The following is a 19222-nucleotide window of genomic DNA, read 5'->3' on the forward strand; positions in this document are numbered from 1 at the left end:
GAAAGTCTGTCAAAGCCTGAAAAAAGGGTTGCATGTCAAAAATTATTAGTAACCCCTATACATGTATAACATTACTAGCATGGCCTACAGTTCTGACACACAAACTTTCATGCATATGATGCATGAATTATAAATTAATGGTATGCTCTAAATGCATATTTTGATTTAGGGCTGCTTTTTTGTAGTTGGTCAAGGAACACTTTCTTGATTTTGGTATTTTTAGAAGTAAGTAATTTTATTTCAAAACAGGTCTACAAAAATTGTCTCAGTTCAAACATGATCTCTCATTCTGGGGAAATTAGTAGTTGGAGTGCTCTTTCTCCATGAGTTTGCATTTGAGATTTTGTTTATTTTTAAAATCCTTTTATGGCCCATTTGCCATTTCAAGACAGAAGGAAATCCCCCTTCCTAAAAGACTTAGCTCAGTTTATTGTGATCAAGAAGCAGTTATATTTTATAGTCTTGAGAAAGGTAATGGATCACAGGAAAGGATCTGGGCATCCTGCGAGACACTAAATTGAACACGAGTCAAACGTGTGCCCTTGCTGAAAAGGGGAATGGTATTCTGGGTTGCACAGAGCGAGAGGGATGCCTGCCCTCTGCTCAGCACTGCTGGGGCCACACCTGCAGCGCCGTCCGGGCTCCCCAGGACGGAGACAGGAACACGCTGGAAGGAGGGCGACAAAGGGTCTCAAGCATGATGAAGGGACAAGCAAGCATCTGTCCGAGGAGGAAAGGCTGAGGGAGATGGTACCATTCAGCCTTGGAGAAGAGGAAGCGTGGGGGATCTCATCCACCTGTACTAACGCCTTCAAGGAGAGTGCCAAGAGGGCGGAGCAAGGCTCTTCCCAGTGGTTTTAGTCCTTCTTCCCGCAGGGCTTAGCGGCCACAGGAGCAACGCTCCTCCGGTGCAGCACCGCCGCTCCCAGCCTAAACCACAGCACCCTGACACGGTCCTACCCTCTGTTGGCGCAGTGGAGTATTTTGAAGCATTTTCAAGCACCGTTTTAGCCGAGAGGCACTGGAGCGGGCAGCCCGGGGGTTCGAGGCCTCCCGGAGAGGGCGCGGTGGCGGTGCCGGCCCGGAAGGAGGGGGGTGACGTGCGGCCACCGCAGGCGGCCATGGCGGGGATTCCTCGGGGCGGGGCCTCCTCCCGCCGCCGCGGGCGGGCCGCCGCTGGCCCCGCCCCTATATAAGGGGCGGCCTCAGCGCAGCCCCGACCGCGGCCGTCGCGTCTCCCGCAGCCGACCTGCGCTCGGGCACCATGGCAGGTCAGTGTGTCCCGCCCGGCTCGCGCCGCCCTTCGCGAGGGCCGCGGGCCGCGCTCCGGGCAGGGGGCTCGCTGCAGCTGCGCCCCTTTGTTTGTGGGCAGCGTCCCGGCGGCGACCGGGCTCCGGCTGGTGGGGGCGGGGGCTGCCCGCGGGGGGGTCGGAGCCGTCCCGCCGGGCACCGCTGTGCGGTCCGAGAGGACGCTCACGGTGCCGGTTCTCTCCGCGCCTTGACTCGCTGCTCTGCCCCAGGCTCCGTCCCCGAACAGGAGGGATGTAGCCGGCGTGGTGGTGGCGGGGGAGAGGGCAGCATGGGCCGGAGAGGCCACTGTAGGGCTACAGCGGCTCACGGGGGAAAATCCAGTTTCTCTCCTGAAACGCCGCAAGAGCTTGTGGTTTCTGTGATTTTGATACTTTGCAGTGAGTAGATCCTTAGCGGCTCTCCGCGTTCGTGTCGCTCCGGTTTGTTTTTTTTTTTTTTGTTGGTCCCCCCACCCCGATTTACACCTGAAGTTATCAGCAAAGTCGGTTTTATTTTCAGGTCTGGAAGCCTGCAGGAAGTCTGCCCCCCGATGCACGTGTTTGTAAGATGGTCCTGTCTCTCTAGGGAACCCGTACTCAAAAAAAAATTCAGATATACTAGCACCTAACTCAGGGGATAGGAAGAAAGGCAAATACCTCTGAACTCTGGCTATGTCTATGAAAAATCTTCCTGGGGAGTTTAGAAATTATCTGGGACAAACACTCCAGTAACATTCTGCACACCATCAAATGAAAGATTGCTTTTAGCTCAGACTTCCAGAATGCTCGTGGGTGTGTAAGGACTAGCACAAAAACTCTTGCAGAGAGATATTATAGCCTGTGAACTGGGCAGCCAAAGAAGTCTCCGAAGTAGCATGGTTTTGTCTGCGTAAGTCAATTAGGAAGCTGTGCAACTGCCTCTCATTCTAACTGCTTTTGCAGACATACTGTCACCAAGAGTTCATTGTGTTTCAGGCCTAACAATGCCTGCTGTGTAAACATAAGATTCTGTGGAGAAAGCCTTCACGGGGGGGGGGGGGGGGGGGGGGGGAAGGATGAGAAGGGACACCCACACAGCTGAAATACCTGTTATTTAGGTAGAATGGAGTAGTCTTTTGTAGATATAGCTCCTATAATAAGCACCAGCTGGTCTTGCCCAAATTGTAGCATGGGCTCATGTACTTTTGAGTGCACTTTAAATCTAGAATAGAACATAGTTTATTCAAAACTTTGGAAAGTTATACTGACTTAGATGGTCTCCAAGTTGGCAAAATTCACCTCCTGTCAAGCAGTTGTAAAGTTTCCTCGTAGAGCTGGGATGCAGCGTGGGGCTTCTTAGCCTTTACTCCATCATTAAATTAACTTTATTTCTCTAAAGACCTTTGTGAATATTCAATCTCAAGAAGATGAGACAGAGTAGTAGTATACCTGCTAACTGGTCAACAAAGAAAAGACCTCTCTTTCAGTGGCGAGGTCACTTTAAGAATTAGTCTTGCACTGTTAGGGGAAAAAAACAACAAACAAGCAACATTCAGATGAATATTGGGCACAATCCCACTTTGTTTACACCGGATTTTTAGCGAGCTCTCTTAGAGCATAATGTCAGACTTCCATGTATTGAACAGTAACATGCAAATTACCTAGGAAAATCCCTGTCCTATTTGGTGGATGTTTATATAACTTAAAATGTTACACACTTGCCCTTTAAATGAAACATTAAATTGTTCTGCAGACTTGCTGAATATGAACCAGAACAAATAGGCAGCTAAAAGTGAATTGAAACAAAGTATCTTTATTCCCAACATCATAGAAGCTTTTTTGATCTTCATGATTGGACACTATAATCTAAATCCCTTGGGACTAGTTGGTTTTGCTGCTAAGCAAAAAAGAAGGTTTTGTAGCGGGTCTATAGATCTTGCAGACCAGGTTTGCAGAGCTTATAGGCAATTATGGTACATGATTGTCTGTTGTCAACTGTAAAGGGGGTATTTAGTTAAATAAGATATTGATGGTGACTGCCTTGCGAACTTAGGAGTTGTGCCAACAGTATTTCTGAAAGGAGTCGATATTTTAATCTTACCACTAAGCTTAATAGTAAGCCTTTAAGTGCCCAGAACTCTCACTCTGATCAAACCCAGTTAACATCTTCTGTAAAGAAAAGAAGTCAAAGCTGCTAAGGTAAATTTGACTTGAAATCCTTAGGAAGAAACTGTTTTGCTGATACTGTGAAAAATGGATTGGTAGAAAAGAACATGCTTTGTAAAGGGATGTAACTTTGAAAGGAGGTCTACATGAAAGTAGTTAACAGTGAACTGAAGAACTTTTGTAAGTTACTTGTTTGCTTTTGTCGGTCCCATTCTGGCAGTTTAAAACAGCATGAAAGGATGTAAAACTTGTATAATATGGTTTCAATAAGTACTATATGGCAAAACACTCTGTCTTAAACTATATTTAAGATACAGCTGGAGCAGAATATAGTACCACTTTCTGCTCAAAGAGTAAAAATTACTCCTGCAAGTTTTAAATTTCTTTTTGTATTACTAGTTACTTCCCATTTAAATCTTGCATTCTTGTAACAGAGCTGCAATCATTGGTTGCAGAACAACTCATCAGCAAAATCCTGAGCTACCAAAACTTCAAACTGTTGTCTAAGATATAATTCAATGCTTGCTTTCATTTGAAAATGAAATGCAAGTTTTATGCTGCTTTAGCTTCAGGATTGAGAGCCGAACCTAGAGAAACTCTACAAAACCCTACTGACTTTAGGCCAAAAGCAAGCCCACAGACTCCAAACACTTTCTGCATAATAGAATATTAGTGGCCAAAGGAGGGCTCTTTAGAATTTTGGATTGTCTCTACATTTTGCATGACTTATTTAACCTGTGGGCAAATTTGAAATGGTGTACTCTTGCAAATCTTGATTTTTGTGGGTCATTTTACTGCATTTTGCCATGTGTCAAGTTATCCATAGCAAATATAGCTATGCAAGAAATCTGCTTCACTGAGTCACATAGGAAGGCCCTATACACAGAATTAAAGGGCACATCTTAGAAGTCTCACAGCATGATTACCTAACAATACTAGGTTTCTAATGTATCTGTCTCAGAATAAAGTAGTGGATCATGTTAACTTGACCAAGTTCATTTCTTCCAGACCAGTCTTTTGTGACTCTAGCCACAAATGACTCGTATGTGAAAGGAGCATTGGTACTTGGTTCATCCTTGCAACAGTACAGAACAACAAGGAAGCTGACTGCACTCATAACTCCTCAGGTCTCAGATCTTATGAGGTAAGGTCACTTACATACTTCAGACTGCAACAGTTCCTGCAGATGTGCAGGTTGAAAAATGGAAGTTAAATTCCGTAATAGTAACCTTTCAAAACTCTGGAAGCTTAACAGCTAATTTCAGCAGAACTCATCTATGCTATCTGGAGGTCTGTAAGTTTTTCAAACATGAAACTGTTTATGTTTTGATGTGTTTTTTTTCCTTCCCCTTGAGTTAAACAAATAGTCCACAGTTAGAGCTCTAAATTTTGACTTGATACTGATATTTCTGCTGGATTTATGCTCTTTTGTAGTCCCACTTAGAATTGTCCAACAATGTGCTATTGCCTGTGAGTTTGTTAACGTTATGTGTATGCATATGGAGATGAGAGCAGTGAATTGGTATTTGTTTTGCAGAAGTATTCTTGATCGAGATAATATCACACAAGCTCTCTTGAAATCTAGCAGACACTTCAAATCAAATTTTATCATGGGAGAAGAAAGCGAGCAGAACTAAAGTAGCACCAAATGTGTCAAATCAGCAGCTGAACAGAGGCATCTAACAAGGTTACCACAGTACATCAAATGAAATTAACAGGCAACTGCTTCCTACAGCCTCATTAGAATAGTCTCACTATGGAGTGGACTGGATTCTCTTTCCACATGTAAGAGAGTAAAAAAAAAGACAAACAATGAAACAGTTAATAATTATGGGAACTACAGATGATAAGACAAGATTCTCTGCATGGGGAAATAATTCTGAAAAGAGTTATCAATATATAGACACAATAGAAAAGTGACACAATGGAAAAATGCAGTGACTCTCTCTGGAGTCTCCTGGCAGCTGAATGGTCATGTCAATTTTAAGATGTTGCATATAGGAACATCCATTCCAGCCTTCTAAGTGAGTGCTCTCTTCTAAGATGAGCCCTAAATGTACCTATGTGCTACTGCACGCCAGCTAATACTATGCCCTTAGACCAGTGATAACTACATACATAGTGGAGTAATTGAAACTTGCATTTCTTGCCCTGGCCAGGCTGACAAAGTATGCCTGAAGTTCAGAGGAACTGTCCAACCAAACTACCAATATAACCTCTGGAAGGCAAAATTCCAAGACTCATTTACAAGCTCTGTGGCTCAAATTGTACTGCTAATTGCTGAGCATTCAAGATACGCTGTAGAACAGTAAGACTTTACTAATGTTTCTTGTTTTAATCAGCATGAACACTTTAATCTCTTGAACTACTGGCAATGCTGTATTGATGGTAAATCAAAGGTTGGATATCTGCCACAAAAGTTCACTATACTGCCTGAACATTTGTCACTCTTTACTGAATATGATACTGGCTCAAAACATTTCTGTATCCACAGCCATGACTAAGTCAGTCTTGAAAAGGCTTTATGGGATAAAGCAAGTTTTAGCAACTGGGTCTAGTCAGATATCTCAAGTGTCCCAGATGTCACAAATCCAGAGCAGTGTAACTATTTCATAACATTTGTCTCTGCTGTTTGGGATTCAGCTACAGTCCTGTTCAAGCCACTCTGACAGCTTCCCATCTCTTAATTGCCTTGCTCAGAGTAGACAGTTAAGTTGCCAGAAATCAGAGTCTGGATGAAAAAGAAAAGAAAGCTACTAAAACTCTGTGGAATAAAAAAAAAATAGAAAAAAGCAAACCCAAGAGACTTCTCTATTCCCCAAAATGTGCAAATTACTAACTTTGTGGCAGACAGGTGTACTTGTACATTCCAACATATGCAGTCACCTTATTACTTTTCAGCAGGAGATGTTGCCAGGTTCTGTTATTTCACTTCTCTTTATGGAGTCTGTCATGTGGTCTGTTGTTGGAGTATCACTAGAACTAAATCTTGCCAATTGACTTTTCTGTAGGAGAGTGCTGGAAAAAGTCTTCGATGAAGTCATATTGGTAAATGTCTTGGATAGTGGGGATTCAGCACACTTGGCATTAATGAAAAGACCTGAGTTGGGCATCACACTAACAAAGCTTCACTGCTGGGAACTGACACAATTTTCAAAGTGTGTTTTCATGGATGCAGACACAATGGTAAGTGGCCATGTCTCATGATACCTCTTAAAGACCTAGTATCAAGATTGTTGAATTTTTTCTATGGGTTGTTGTTTTGTTTTGTGGTTTTTTTTCATGAGTAGAGGTACTAGAAGCCTTTTACTAGATGGACTAGTAACGGTAAGAATGTGTGTGCCTTTTAAACTAATGAAGTCTGTGGGGACTGTTTCTGTATTGTCTTCTGCAAGATGAACGCTGATACAAGAACTTTCTTTCATGTCTTAATATTGATACCAAAATCCATTGGAGCATGATACCACAATTCCTAACCTAAATGCATTTTTTTAAACTCCTTTACAATTAGGTTTTGTCAAATATAGATGAGCTTTTTGAGAGAGAAGAGCTGTCTGCAGCACCAGATCCAGGCTGGCCTGACTGTTTTAATTCAGGAGTTTTTGTTTACCGACCTTCCATTGAAACATACAGTCAGCTGCTACAGTTTGCCACAGAGAAAGGCAGCTTTGATGGTATGTATTAATTTGTATTTCAGTTTAAGTTAGACCAAAATGGTGACGGTGGTTGGGATTACTCAGTAACTACATACATCTCATGGCGACTCTGTACGATAGAATTCTCCATGTAACTGTGCAAACGTATCTTTCTCAGAAACAGAGGCTACCATTACAATGTGTAGTAAAACTACTTTTTTTCAGACTTCATTAATAAAAACTGAGTTGGGCCTCCAGACTAATAGATGTAGAATCATATAATGAGAAATAGTATCACAAGAAATGAAATTCCAGTACTATGCTTCTGACATTCCTAACTTAAGGCTTGGGTGTTCTACCTATACTAACTCAAGCTGCTATAGAAAAAATAGTGCTGGTCAACAGGAGTGCAGCTTCAGAGAATCAAACATTTGGAGATACACCTCTCTTCATATGCTATGTAATGACTTCCTCTCATTATGGGGTGGTGACTTTCCCAATATCAAGCACATGTAGTAGCCTTGGCTGCTTCCCAATATAGGTTACTTGGGATCAGCCACTGTACCAGGTATAAGCTTGAGAAGCCAAGTTCTGCTGTCCTGTAAGTCTACAAAATCTGTTACCATTGCAGTAAGAGCATATGTCACTTGGAGATGCCTATAGTCAAAGGCTTTTGAATATCACTGTCTCCTGTTGCTTAATTTCATTATGTAACTACTGTGGTACAAAACAAAGTCTATCTTCAAAAACTACAGAAAACTATGTAAGTAAGGCCATAAAATGGAACTCTCAGCAGCTAATCAGCTAGCCTGTTACCTTACCTCTCAGTACTTTGTAAAATATCCAGATGTCACTCCCAGTCTGCAGAATAAGCCTTGTTACTGTAGGGGGTCCTGTGTGTGGCCTTCTAAAGAATGTTAGTCACAGTTGCATGCTCAATGCTATCCAATGAAAATGAGTACTGCCATGTAATAAAGGTCTGGACCTTGCTGTGCAAATTGATTACCAGCTATGGCAAAATTTGTAACATAATTCTGAATTGTTGCATTAAAACCAACAAAACCCCCCAAAACCAACTAACCTGCTGCCAAGCTACAGGCTACAAGCTACTGCCAAGCTCAGGAACTTGGCAGGTAAAAAGGGAATTGAAAATTAAATCAACCTAGGGAGTAATGAAAGGGTCCAGGAAATTTAGTAAGATAAACCTGGGGATGCAAACTTAACAATCTACCAAACTGCATAATTGAAGTCAAGCTTGCAAGTACCTTGCCCACAGAAGGAGTAACTAGGGAATGGAATATGTTCCAGAATATTTCTTGCATGTAAACAGCAGACAGCTGCCTCCTATGTAGTGCCATTGTCCAGAAATGGCAGAATGATGGCTGCTTGTGTAGACATCTTTTCTGTCTGTCTGAACTTCACCTTTCTAGATAATAACATGTCATGCAACTACGCTAGATACGACCTAAAAGTTGTGGATGGGAAAGGAAAATTTGAATTTAAAAGAAATCTAGTAGTATTGCTACCTTAAGAATGTTGCTATTGCTTAGACAATCTTCTGACTCTAGGCTGGGATCCAAAATAGTTGCTTTTACAGTCTTGCTGTATTGTAACCTTCATTTATGTCTGTAAATATGTAGCTAATATAAGTACTGCCTGATTTTTCACCTTATGTCTGAGGTCCTGTTTATTTAACATTCCTGTTGAAGTCTGAATTAGGACATCTAGATGCTGCTTTCATTGTCTGCTTTGGCACAAATGCATACAATCTGAAAAAAAGCCGAGTATGTAAAACAATCTGAGCGAAAGTCCTGCAGAGTAAGTTAAATACACTGTTGCTGCCTCTCTCGGTTCTCTTATGATGGATACAAGTTCTTCAAAAGTGCTTTTCTTTCTTTATGGGTTGAGAGGCAAGTCAGAGGTTTGAAATTACTGGACTGAGTCTCCAGGCTGTTTCTCACTCTGCAGTCTGTATGTATGCTGACAGCTGTAACAGGATACCTTGAATTTATATTTGTCAGTGTACTGTCCGTACATCTAAGTTTATGCCCACTGTCTAGATACTTCAACTGCAAAAAGCAAATTCTGCTCAAACAACACTGATGGTATAAACCCTTATACTACCTTAAATCGAATCACAGGCCAATAAAAACCTTTTCCTGAGTCAGTAGAGAATCAGTGAGTGGTTGAGAAAATGAAATATTAAATAAAACATAGTCTACTAACTAAGCCCACCTATTTAACTACTCCTTAGTAATGCTTCTTGTGAATGCAGTGATAGGTGAAAAAATACAGCAAGTGAAAGTTGAAGGACTGCCTTCAGTCTCCTTGATAAGAGGAATTATTACCATTTAAAGACTAATTGTATTCATTGTGATAAAGTATGAATGGATATAGAGAAATAGGTTTTTACTTCTCAATTGCTGGTTATAAACTAGTCTGCTCTGGCCTGAAGGCTGTATTTAGTTTTTTTTTTAGCTGATCTACTACTGAGATACCAAACAACTTCAGACTCACTTAACCTTGTAACAACCTCTACTTGCAAGCTAAGAGATGACCCCTATGAATGCAGATTGTTATCTTCATTTAGTGGTTAGTCAGGAGCTTTTTAATACAGAGCTAGGAACGCCTATTGTCTCTTAAAGAATCTGATGGAGTTTTACTAGATTAGTTGCCACTAATATTACATGTGTTTTTCTTATCGGATCAGTGTGGAGGGAGATACATCTGGGACTGCAGGTCTAACAGGCCTCTGATACCCTAATTCTATCAATGAGCTGATGTTGGTCATACATCTGTAAGCATAAGTAATAAAACTAATTGTTGCCATTTGATCTCCTGAGCTATACTTTTCCTGCAGCTGAACAGTGGTCAGTTGTGCTGTTTTTATTGCGGGGTTCTTTTGCTGCCTTGTAGAGATTGAACTTCAGCTATAAAAGAAAGTGAATGGCAGAGTTCGTGAGCAGCTTCCTATCTTTTAGCAAAAGTAACCCCATATATGCTATTTTGTTCTCTGCATTTTTTGAGTATTCAAAGGCTGCAAGGTTTACAGGGCTGTTCACAAATAGAACTGTAGTGCTCTGTGCCAGAGTTCTGCAGGACATGATAACTGCATTACCAACTCTTACTTAGTAAAATGATTGAAAAAGATCCTCAAACAGCTGTCTGATATTTGTAGCCTATTAATGCTTTCTCTTTTAGGTGCAGATCAGGGGTTATTAAACACCTTCTTCAGCAGCTGGGCAACAACAGATATGAGCAAACATCTACCGTTTATTTATAATTTGAGCAGCACTTCTGTATATTCCTACCTTCCAGCATTTAAAGCGTAAGTTGAAAACTTCAAGATATCAGAGCTTACATAAACTAATATCTTGTAACAGAATGAACAAGCATAATGTGAGCTTAAACAGATTTTCTAGAAGGAGACTGTTCCTGTCGCTCAAAATATAATTTCTTCTCTTAAAAAAAAAGAATTGAATTTGTGAAAGTCAAATGAATCATCTCAAGATAAACACAGAGACAGCTGTATCTGTAGCTCACTCATCCCTGGTGATAACACTGAAGTTGATTTAGAGTAAGCACATTTGATAGGTCACTTGCAGAAGGAAAAATCACTCCTCCAGTCTAGGATGGAGTTTAATACCGTTCTAACCAATGGCAGTAGGCTCTTTATATCAACTTGAGCTGAACTTCAACATGTCACTGGTGCCCTTTCTTCACTCCAATTCTTAGGGTATTTAACCACCAGTAGTTACAGTTTCTCTAATCAACCTATACCATTCAACTAAGTGTGGTGAACAAAGACTTGTGTCAAGCTATAATTCTCTCCTAACAGACTTTCTAGTCCTTTTTCATTTCCTTAAGTAACAGCAAGATGGAACAAAGTATACAACCAACCACATATCATTGCATGTTTCCTCTGTGACAAAACCTGTATCCTCCCTAGCTAGCAGCATTAGTTTGACACATGAGTAAAGTAATGTAAATGTCAGAGGCAGGGTAGCTCAAAGTGTTATAACAGTTCAGGAGAAAGGGGGTGGGGGGGAAAGAAGGGAAACAGAAGTGTTACACAGAAACTCTTTATCTATTATGAGCTACAGAAATTGAAGGCAAGGGAGAAGGAAAGTGCCAAATGCATAAAAACAATCTGATCTCTGAATGACATCAGGTTACTAGTGTCTAAAGCAGCAGCTAGCATAAGCAGGGCTTGCTGGCTCAAGATCAAACTATGTCTTGTGATCAGAATACTATCTGGAATCTTGTCATGCTAAAAGCGGAACGCTTATTTAAAGAAATATATGCAAGCCTCAGAATGACTAAGTAGCTGGATAGCATTAGATAAACTAACATCTTTTGTAAAGTATGCCCTCTTTCCATGGCTGGCTGTTAGTCACATGACGTTAATTTTACAAATTACTTTGTTGCCACAGAAGACTAATTGGATCTGGGAGTACCTGACAAAAATACTCTTTACCTGATTGAATCAATTGCTTAACTGAATTAGTCAGGCCTTCAAAAATAGAATGCTGGAAGTGCAGCCCTTGTAAGTAACATTCCCTGCTCAATAGGTGGAACAAGTTCCCTTGGTTAGATCAGCAGCTACACTCCTGATAATCAGCAGTTGGAATATAGTGAAATTTAAACCTACTGACAGCAATAGCTAAGTTTTTTTGCAGCTTTGTATAGCGAGACTAGATTTCACAGCAGTCTCAGTAATCCTTTTTCCAAAGGAAAATGCCAATTCATGACAAATGCTCTCTAACTTCAAAACATTCATGAAGGACTTTTCTGGGAGATGTGGAAAGACAGATTAGTTGCTGAGGCCAGTGTGGACATAAAGCTTCCTAACAGTTGAGCTCAAATGTCAAAATAAAATATTGCAGGTCTAGAAGGTATCTAGAAAGCAGATGCTGAAAACATTGCAGAAACTTGGCATCTGTTGTTCTGACTGTAAGTGGACAAGATACCAAGAGTACACTTCTCCATTTGTAACAAATGTCACATGATACTTCTTATACATTCTACTCTCTAGCTTAATGTCCCTTGATTTTTGAACAAAAAGTTTCTTCAGAACAGCAGCAGCCTAAAATGAAGAAAATTCAGGTTGTTTGGTACTGCGACAGCTAATAAAACTAAGGTAGTGCCCTTATGTTAAATCTTGACTTTTGGGCTTTAAAGTTGAAGCCCAGTAACTGGCCTCTTGAAGACACTTCTTTTTCATGCAGTTAATGCACATACTTGGCCTTTCATGCGCATGTAAGTTTTCATTCTTATGAAGATCAGTTGCCTTCAAAACATTGCACATGAACATTGAAATACAGTCAAGGACCTTAAAATAGTATGAAATCCAGAACCCCAGCCAAATGCATACTTGGTTTGAATATTCTACGGCTTTTGAAACATACCTGTATTGTTTCCACACGTAAAACTCTTCAACACATAAGTCCTGGTCAAAATGAGCGTCTTCTTAATTAAATGTTAGACAAGATACTTGCTGTTACTCTCCATTTCAGTCATAATATGTTGACAAGAAAGCAAAATGTGACACAGACTGAACTAGGGGAGATAGTCACTGTTAGCAGAGAGAACTAGTATTGCTTGCTCACAAAACTAAATCAAGCTGAAACCTAGTTCTGGAATTGTAGGAGAATGACATAAATGTGGTCTCGTTCAGTGTTAAGTTCTTTACTTGAGAAGAGGTGCATCTCGTCTATACTTCTAATACAGAAGAACATACTGATAACAGTTGGGACAAAGTTAGAAGTCCATATTGAAAATGGAGTTTAAATGGTTTCAAAAATTAACTAAACAACCCACTACCATCCCATGCGTGGCTGCCCATGCATGGTTATTTAGGAAGCAAGGGTTGTCTAGCAAGACCCTGCTGCAGTGAGATCAAGAGTCTTCTGAAATGCCTTGGTTATACAAAGCTATTATTTTGCAGGGATGTGGTCTCCTTGCAGCAGAACCATCCAATGATTTGTTTCTACAGGGCTATAAAACTAAAAGGGTACCTTAACACTGACCCTTCTCCATATAATACTTGTAATGCTTAACTCTCTGGCTTGCTGACTTTGGAGTAGAATCTTTTTCACTTTTAAAACCAGTTCCGATTGCAACGGCTGCTTGAGACTGCTCTCTCCTGAGCTATGGACATCACCCTAAAGACTTGAGTTGTCTGTAAGTATTTAAATAGCCCAGACCACTAGGTTTTGGCTGTATTCTGACTAGTGTGATGTAGAACTCAGTTTGCATTTTTTCTGTTGTATTGCAATGCTTCCAGTCCCAATAGGCACTGGCAGTTTGATCATTTAGCATTTAGCCTCCTAAATATATTCATATTTCTGTTTCTGGACAAATACAGAAATAGCAGGTTAAAAAAAGCTATGTCTGCCAGTAAAAACTCATTTTCTAAACACATGTACAAACTGATTTCTAAAATTTTTCTGCCCAACAGGTTTGGTGCAAATACTAAGGTGGTGCATTTCCTGGGAAGCATAAAGCCATGGAACTATACATATGACTCCAGAACAAAAAGCATAAAGGGCAACATGGAAGACCCTAAAATAGTTCACCCAGAATTCCTCAACATGTGGTGGAATACCTATATAGCTGATGTTTTACCACTACTAGAACAGCATGGAGTTGTTAAAGAAATTCCTACAGGAGTAAATATGGTGCGTGCTCTAATAATCTTGTACATCCATACCTAAGTATGGATGACAGGTTATTTACCCTTGCATCAATTTCCCTTCCCTCTGTCCATCTCAATGCATGGGTGTGGTTTAGTCTGTGGGATGCAGGGTATTTTAGTTTTGTCCTTTTAAGCTTGGAATAAATAATACTACAAAAGAGAAGCATGCTAGACAGGTCTTCGACATAGCTTACCTAAAACAAGCTATGTACATAGTTAATGTACCAGGTCTTATCCTGCAGTAACTTCTTGGATGTAGTTACTTTAATGTATACAGAGAAGGGCCTAACTCTTAATGTGTTGCATCTACTAAGGTTCTCAAGCAGAAGAACCCCAGTTCAGCATGCAAATATGTACATACAGATCTTGCATGGTGAATCACATTTAGGTAAACCTAGGATAACTTGAGAATCAGTATTTAAATCAACAGGCAGTGATGAATGCCAATACTTATTAAAACCAAAGTAATGCTTCTAACTCTCGTTCTCATTCACAGAGTTTAGTAGACTGCATCTGACTGCAGACTTCTTAGTCTTAGCTTAGTGCATGGATCAGTTTAAGTTCTCAGCCTTTCTAAGACCAAAGTTACTGATCTCTTAAGATGTGCTTCTCTTGGTAATCTTGCATCTTTCTAACAAACTATTTGCAGCTATCGGGCTTGGTCTATACTCTGGCTTTCCCTTGTGGCTTCTGTAGAGAGGTATGAAGAAATTAAACTTTATTTTTTACCTTTTTTTTGCCCTGCTAACTTCTGTAACTCGGCTTTGTTATTTTGCTAGGAAAGCTGCACAATCCCCACCCATTGGCAATGCTTGCTACTGCACATGATAACATCTACTTTGTTGCCCCATTCTATGGCCTGTTGCTCACTTTAGCTGTACAAGGTATTTCTGCATTTTTACTCTGCCTTTCCTTTTAGGCAGAAGTTACAGAGGCAGTGTCCCATGTATCAGTATCGCCACTATTACCGACTGAATCTTCAGAAGAACGCAAGGAACGGTGGGAACAGGGTCAAGCAGACTATATGGGAGTGGATTCCTTTGACAACATCAAGAAGAAACTTGATACCTACCTTCAGTAGAAGTGCCTGTCTCAAACAGTGGTGATGCAAGGACTTGTTCCAGAACTAACAGCTAGAGAGGTATAGATGGTGGTCAGTTACACTTGCTAGTAGCTTGAGGAAAAACTTCTTGGCTGAAGGCCTCTGCAGTGCTACAGATGAAGACTGAGCAAAAAAGCTAGGAAGCAGAATCCTTGGGCCACCTATTACTGCCCAATTTCCAATTCTCCCTACTAGATAAAACCAGGTATTTTCAGCCTAAAATTTCTTCTGTTTTGATCAATTGGCTCAACGTATTATTTAAACTGGGTTTGTTACCTCATTAAGGTAATTAGCATTGATTCCTTTGCTTGCTGTTTTAGATGTAAAATCTAATTCATGGGATTGCTCATACACTGGAGTGGTAGCCATTCTGCTTTACCATAAATGTATTAATGACACTGGGAATACATACAGTTGTAACAGTAAAAGCACTGCTTTGCTCTTCCAGTCACAATTGCACTGAAATTTTGACCAGGTTCTTACGCACAGTGCCTGCAGCATGGCAGAATGCGTTTTTCAGTTCTGTATACTATGGGACTAGTAAACTGAGTTTTATCTGTTCCTTGCAATGTTGCACTTGATACAAAAATAAAAAGTTGTCATGCATTTCTGTCTTCCCTAAACTCTTGAGCAATTAAAAAGCAAAACAAAAACAAAAACAGAGCTCCAAAGCAGTCTAACTAAAATATTCAACAGATACAACTACCCCTTAAATTTGCTGATGCTACTCAAGCTCTCATTAGCAGATGTTCAGCTTTTAGTTCATAATTACTTAGAAGTACTTAGTCATTTGCCAGGGAGCTGTTTAGGGCCAATCCCCATATTAGCTTGTCCTAAATGCAGGACAGGATACTGGAGGAAGTAGCTGTTGAAGTTGCTTACATCAATAACTTGAAGTTTGGGAAGAAGGCATCTTTCTTTCAAGTGACTAAAGAAACATCATCCCTAATGTAAGCCCTGTATGCTGAATTTAGTCTTAAACAAAACTGTGATACTACTTTGGCAAAGAAAGATTACATAGCTGCTTAAGTAACTGTACCTAGCATGATAAGGAAAACTACTCTTTCCATGTGTAAAGATAGCAAAAGCATTTTTTGCCACACTCAGGCTGCATGTACTCCAAGACACATGGAAAAGCAGTAAAAATAAAGCATGGTGATGACAGATTGGCTGTCATCTGTACTAAGGTTTAGATCTATCCTTTAGGCAAAAGTCTGAACAGAACAAAATTAGTGTTCTTTGACAGCTGTACCTTGTACTAATCCAGAAACTCTAAGAAAATATTACTTCATTATTTCCTTGTAGAGGAGGATTTTGGCTGGAATCTAGCGAGGGTGCTAAACCTTCAGCCTAGAGCTAAAATAACCAACAAGCTCTCACCATTTGCTGGTAAAGCAGAAGACAAAATATGAGTATAAGGGTTGGCAGTTTTAACTTGTTTTCTCTACTTAATTGCTCTATGATTTAGTTGGTCACCATTTAGGAAAAATGCTAAAAGATGAGGTCCAAAACCAAAGTAGCTTGTAACTACATAAAAGAATATAGTAGCTGAAGTCCCAGTTGTAACTAGCCCTTTCCTTTATGGGTTTTTTTCTTTTGCTGTGTTTTTGTTTTCTGGGGTGTTTTTTTTTTTTTTTTTTTTTTTTTTTGTTGTTGTTGTTTTGTTTTGTTTTTTTTTAACAGATAAATTTGAAGTTGTGTGAAAGCAGGAGGGATTATTAGTTAAAGTCCGTAATGAAAAATATACTTTATCAAACAAATATTGGCGAGTTCTGCATATTCAAGGACTGGTCTATGGAAAATGGTAAAATACTCTTTTTAAGCTAAACAGTCTAAATTCTCTTCCCCTTGCCTGTATTCATACTTGAGGATAGGCTAAGGATGCAACATTAAATGTAAGGATCTGTGAAATGTCAAGTCTATGCTCTGAATTTTCCCAGCATGTTTTATCTATCTACAGGTACAGTACTACTAGTTCTCAGAGAATACTTAAATCTACATCAACTGAAATAATGATCTGTCTCTGATAAGCAAGTCTTGTGCAATGGGCTCACCTTGTCACGCCACCCACATACTGCAAGTTGTCTAAGAATCCTTCTTAATGACTTCTTTTAGATTCTATGATCCTCTGATGCCTATGCACACTCAGAGACCTTTCTGCAGTATCTCATACAAAGGACACTGCATTTTCCATTGGAAAATATTAAAAAACCTGAGCCTTAGAGAAACATCTCTATACTTGTGATACTCTCACATTAAAGGTTTGTATTTTTTCCTAAAGGTGAGAATTCTGCATCTATGATTGCATTTAAACAAACAAACAATTGTAAAAGGGGGGAGGGAGAAAGTAATCTATGGTTGGATAAATAGTCCTCCCTTGCATCGTGATACACCTCTCAGTGAAGGAATGCAGACTTCCAAGCTACAGTTCTACAATAAATCCACAGAATTTGAAAAAGTGGTTACTCCATTGGTATTTCTACTTCTTAAATCGTATTATTGCTGCTAATGCACTTCAAGGAATGCTAATGCATGAATGAATATCATTTGCCACTGATTATTCCAAAGCGAGCTCATAAAAGATCCTGTGGGCCCACTGCTCCTCCATCAAACACAAGCAGTCACCCACTGCTACCTGGGATGACTACCATCACAGGATGGCTACCAGCAGGATAAGAAGATGCTGTTTAGTGGTGTATGAAAGCAGCAATTATATTTGGCCCTGGACTGTTAAGTATGCCTATAGCCTGTAGATAACTTGGTGTTGGCAATGCTTAGCTTATTTTCTTACAACTGCTTGCCACAACATGATGAATTAATTATACCTCAATCATTATCTTCACAGAAGATTAAAATCTCTTGAAATTTCCACAAGTATTCAGAGAATTATGTGGGGAAAAAAAGCAGCAGCAGTCAGATTTGATGGCATTGGTAGTGTAGGTCCCCCTTCCAACTGAACAGATCAATGCAGTCCATACACAGACAGCATTTGTGAAAACACATTACAATTAACAAAAAAATTCTTTCATGGAAATTTCTCCATACTCTTAACTCACACTTAATTTCTTTCGTTTATTAAATAAGTAGCTCTTGTCTTCATATTGTTACTATCGCTGAGCTGATGTCCAAGCTAGTACTTATTCTTTACTATTGGTGGTGACAGATGCCCAAGTCCAAAGCTAGACTGTTGTTTTAATTTACTCTGTTTCTTTCAAATGCAGATTTTGTTTCAGTTTCCAACTGATAAAAAGCTTGAGAATTACAGCAGAGGAGTGTATGGGGGAAGGCAGGAAGTGAATAGTAACCCCTTAATCTGGTATAATGAGACAACATATGAACCAATTTTGCTATGAATACCATTTTGCTATCAATAAAGGTAATTTACATTTTTATTCCTTATAAATAATTTTGCATTTCTGAGTGCTTTAATGAAAGGAAAAAAACTTCCTAAATGTAGGTATTACCAGTCTCCCATGACCACAAAAGGTAACCTCAGACTAATGTCTTAATTTATAAATAAATTGTCTGTGATAACAGAAGAGACTAGAGCAGACAAGCACTTCATTAAATATACACTGTTCCTTGAATTCCACTTTATGGCTTTTGAAGTTCATAAACAACAAATAGAAAACCTCATTCAAAATTATCAGAAAGCAAGAGAGATATGAAGAACAGACAGATAGCATATGCTACATGGTAAAGTGTCATACTGCTCTGTTAGTAGTACTACTAGCATATAAATGGACAGCACAAAAATACAGTGTTAAGACAAGAAGATGCTAGGGAAACAAATGAAGAAAAGCCCTGTTTGTCTTTTAAACAGATACTCATCAGGGTCATTCTTTCTCAGAAGAGCTTTCCTTCTGCCTCTTAGGAAAAGACTAAAGAAGCTTCACTTAGATTAGGCAATATCATTATGAACAACCCATTACTCACGGGATCCATTAAAAACACTAGGAAAGCTGCTGTCACATTTAATCCAGCTCCACCCACTTTCACAGACAAAAGCATTACAGTTCAGGACCCTGCTTGGTTGCTTTGGAAACAACAAATTGCTTCCATTCTTTTCTTCTGTGCCACTGACCCATCAAAATCAGTAAAGTCAAACCCTGACTCTCTAAAGAGAAAGTAAAAATGTTCAATTTAACAATCCATTTTCTGTGACAACAGGAAATAAATACACTAAAATCCTGACCTCTGCTTTGAAATGCTTATTTAAAATTCTGTTTTCTCTGAGGGATCTTTCTAAAATACCATAAAATCACATGTTTATTAAAAATAACATAAGTTCTACTTGCTTCAATTATTTTCTATCAGTGACAAGAAAGCTGTGAACTGAGAAACAACCAGACAT

General features: G+C 39.7%; 1 protein-coding gene and 1 long non-coding RNA gene across 2 annotated transcripts; both read left to right on the top strand.

Annotated features, from left to right (window-relative positions):
• The first annotated feature begins 1175 nt into the window (after positions 1 to 1175).
• GYG1 (glycogenin 1) lies at positions 1176 to 15509 on the top strand. Its single transcript, XM_079315221.1, has 7 exons — positions 1176 to 1271; positions 4443 to 4578; positions 6446 to 6620; positions 6946 to 7108; positions 10271 to 10397; positions 13530 to 13749; positions 14686 to 15509. Exons 1-7 carry the CDS (start codon positions 1265 to 1267, stop codon positions 14845 to 14847), a joined length of 990 nt encoding a protein of 329 aa, XP_079171347.1. The 5' UTR covers positions 1176 to 1264; the 3' UTR covers positions 14848 to 15509.
• Positions 10405 to 13179, top strand: LOC306806440. The gene is made up of 2 exons (XR_013775470.1): positions 10405 to 11059; positions 11106 to 13179. It is a non-coding gene; the product is annotated as an uncharacterized lncRNA (long non-coding RNA).
• Positions 15510 to 19222: the final 3713 nt, after the last annotated feature.

Source organism: Erithacus rubecula, assembly GCF_903797595.1.
Source record: "Erithacus rubecula genome assembly, chromosome: 11".
NCBI lineage: Eukaryota > Metazoa > Chordata > Aves > Passeriformes > Muscicapidae > Erithacus > Erithacus rubecula.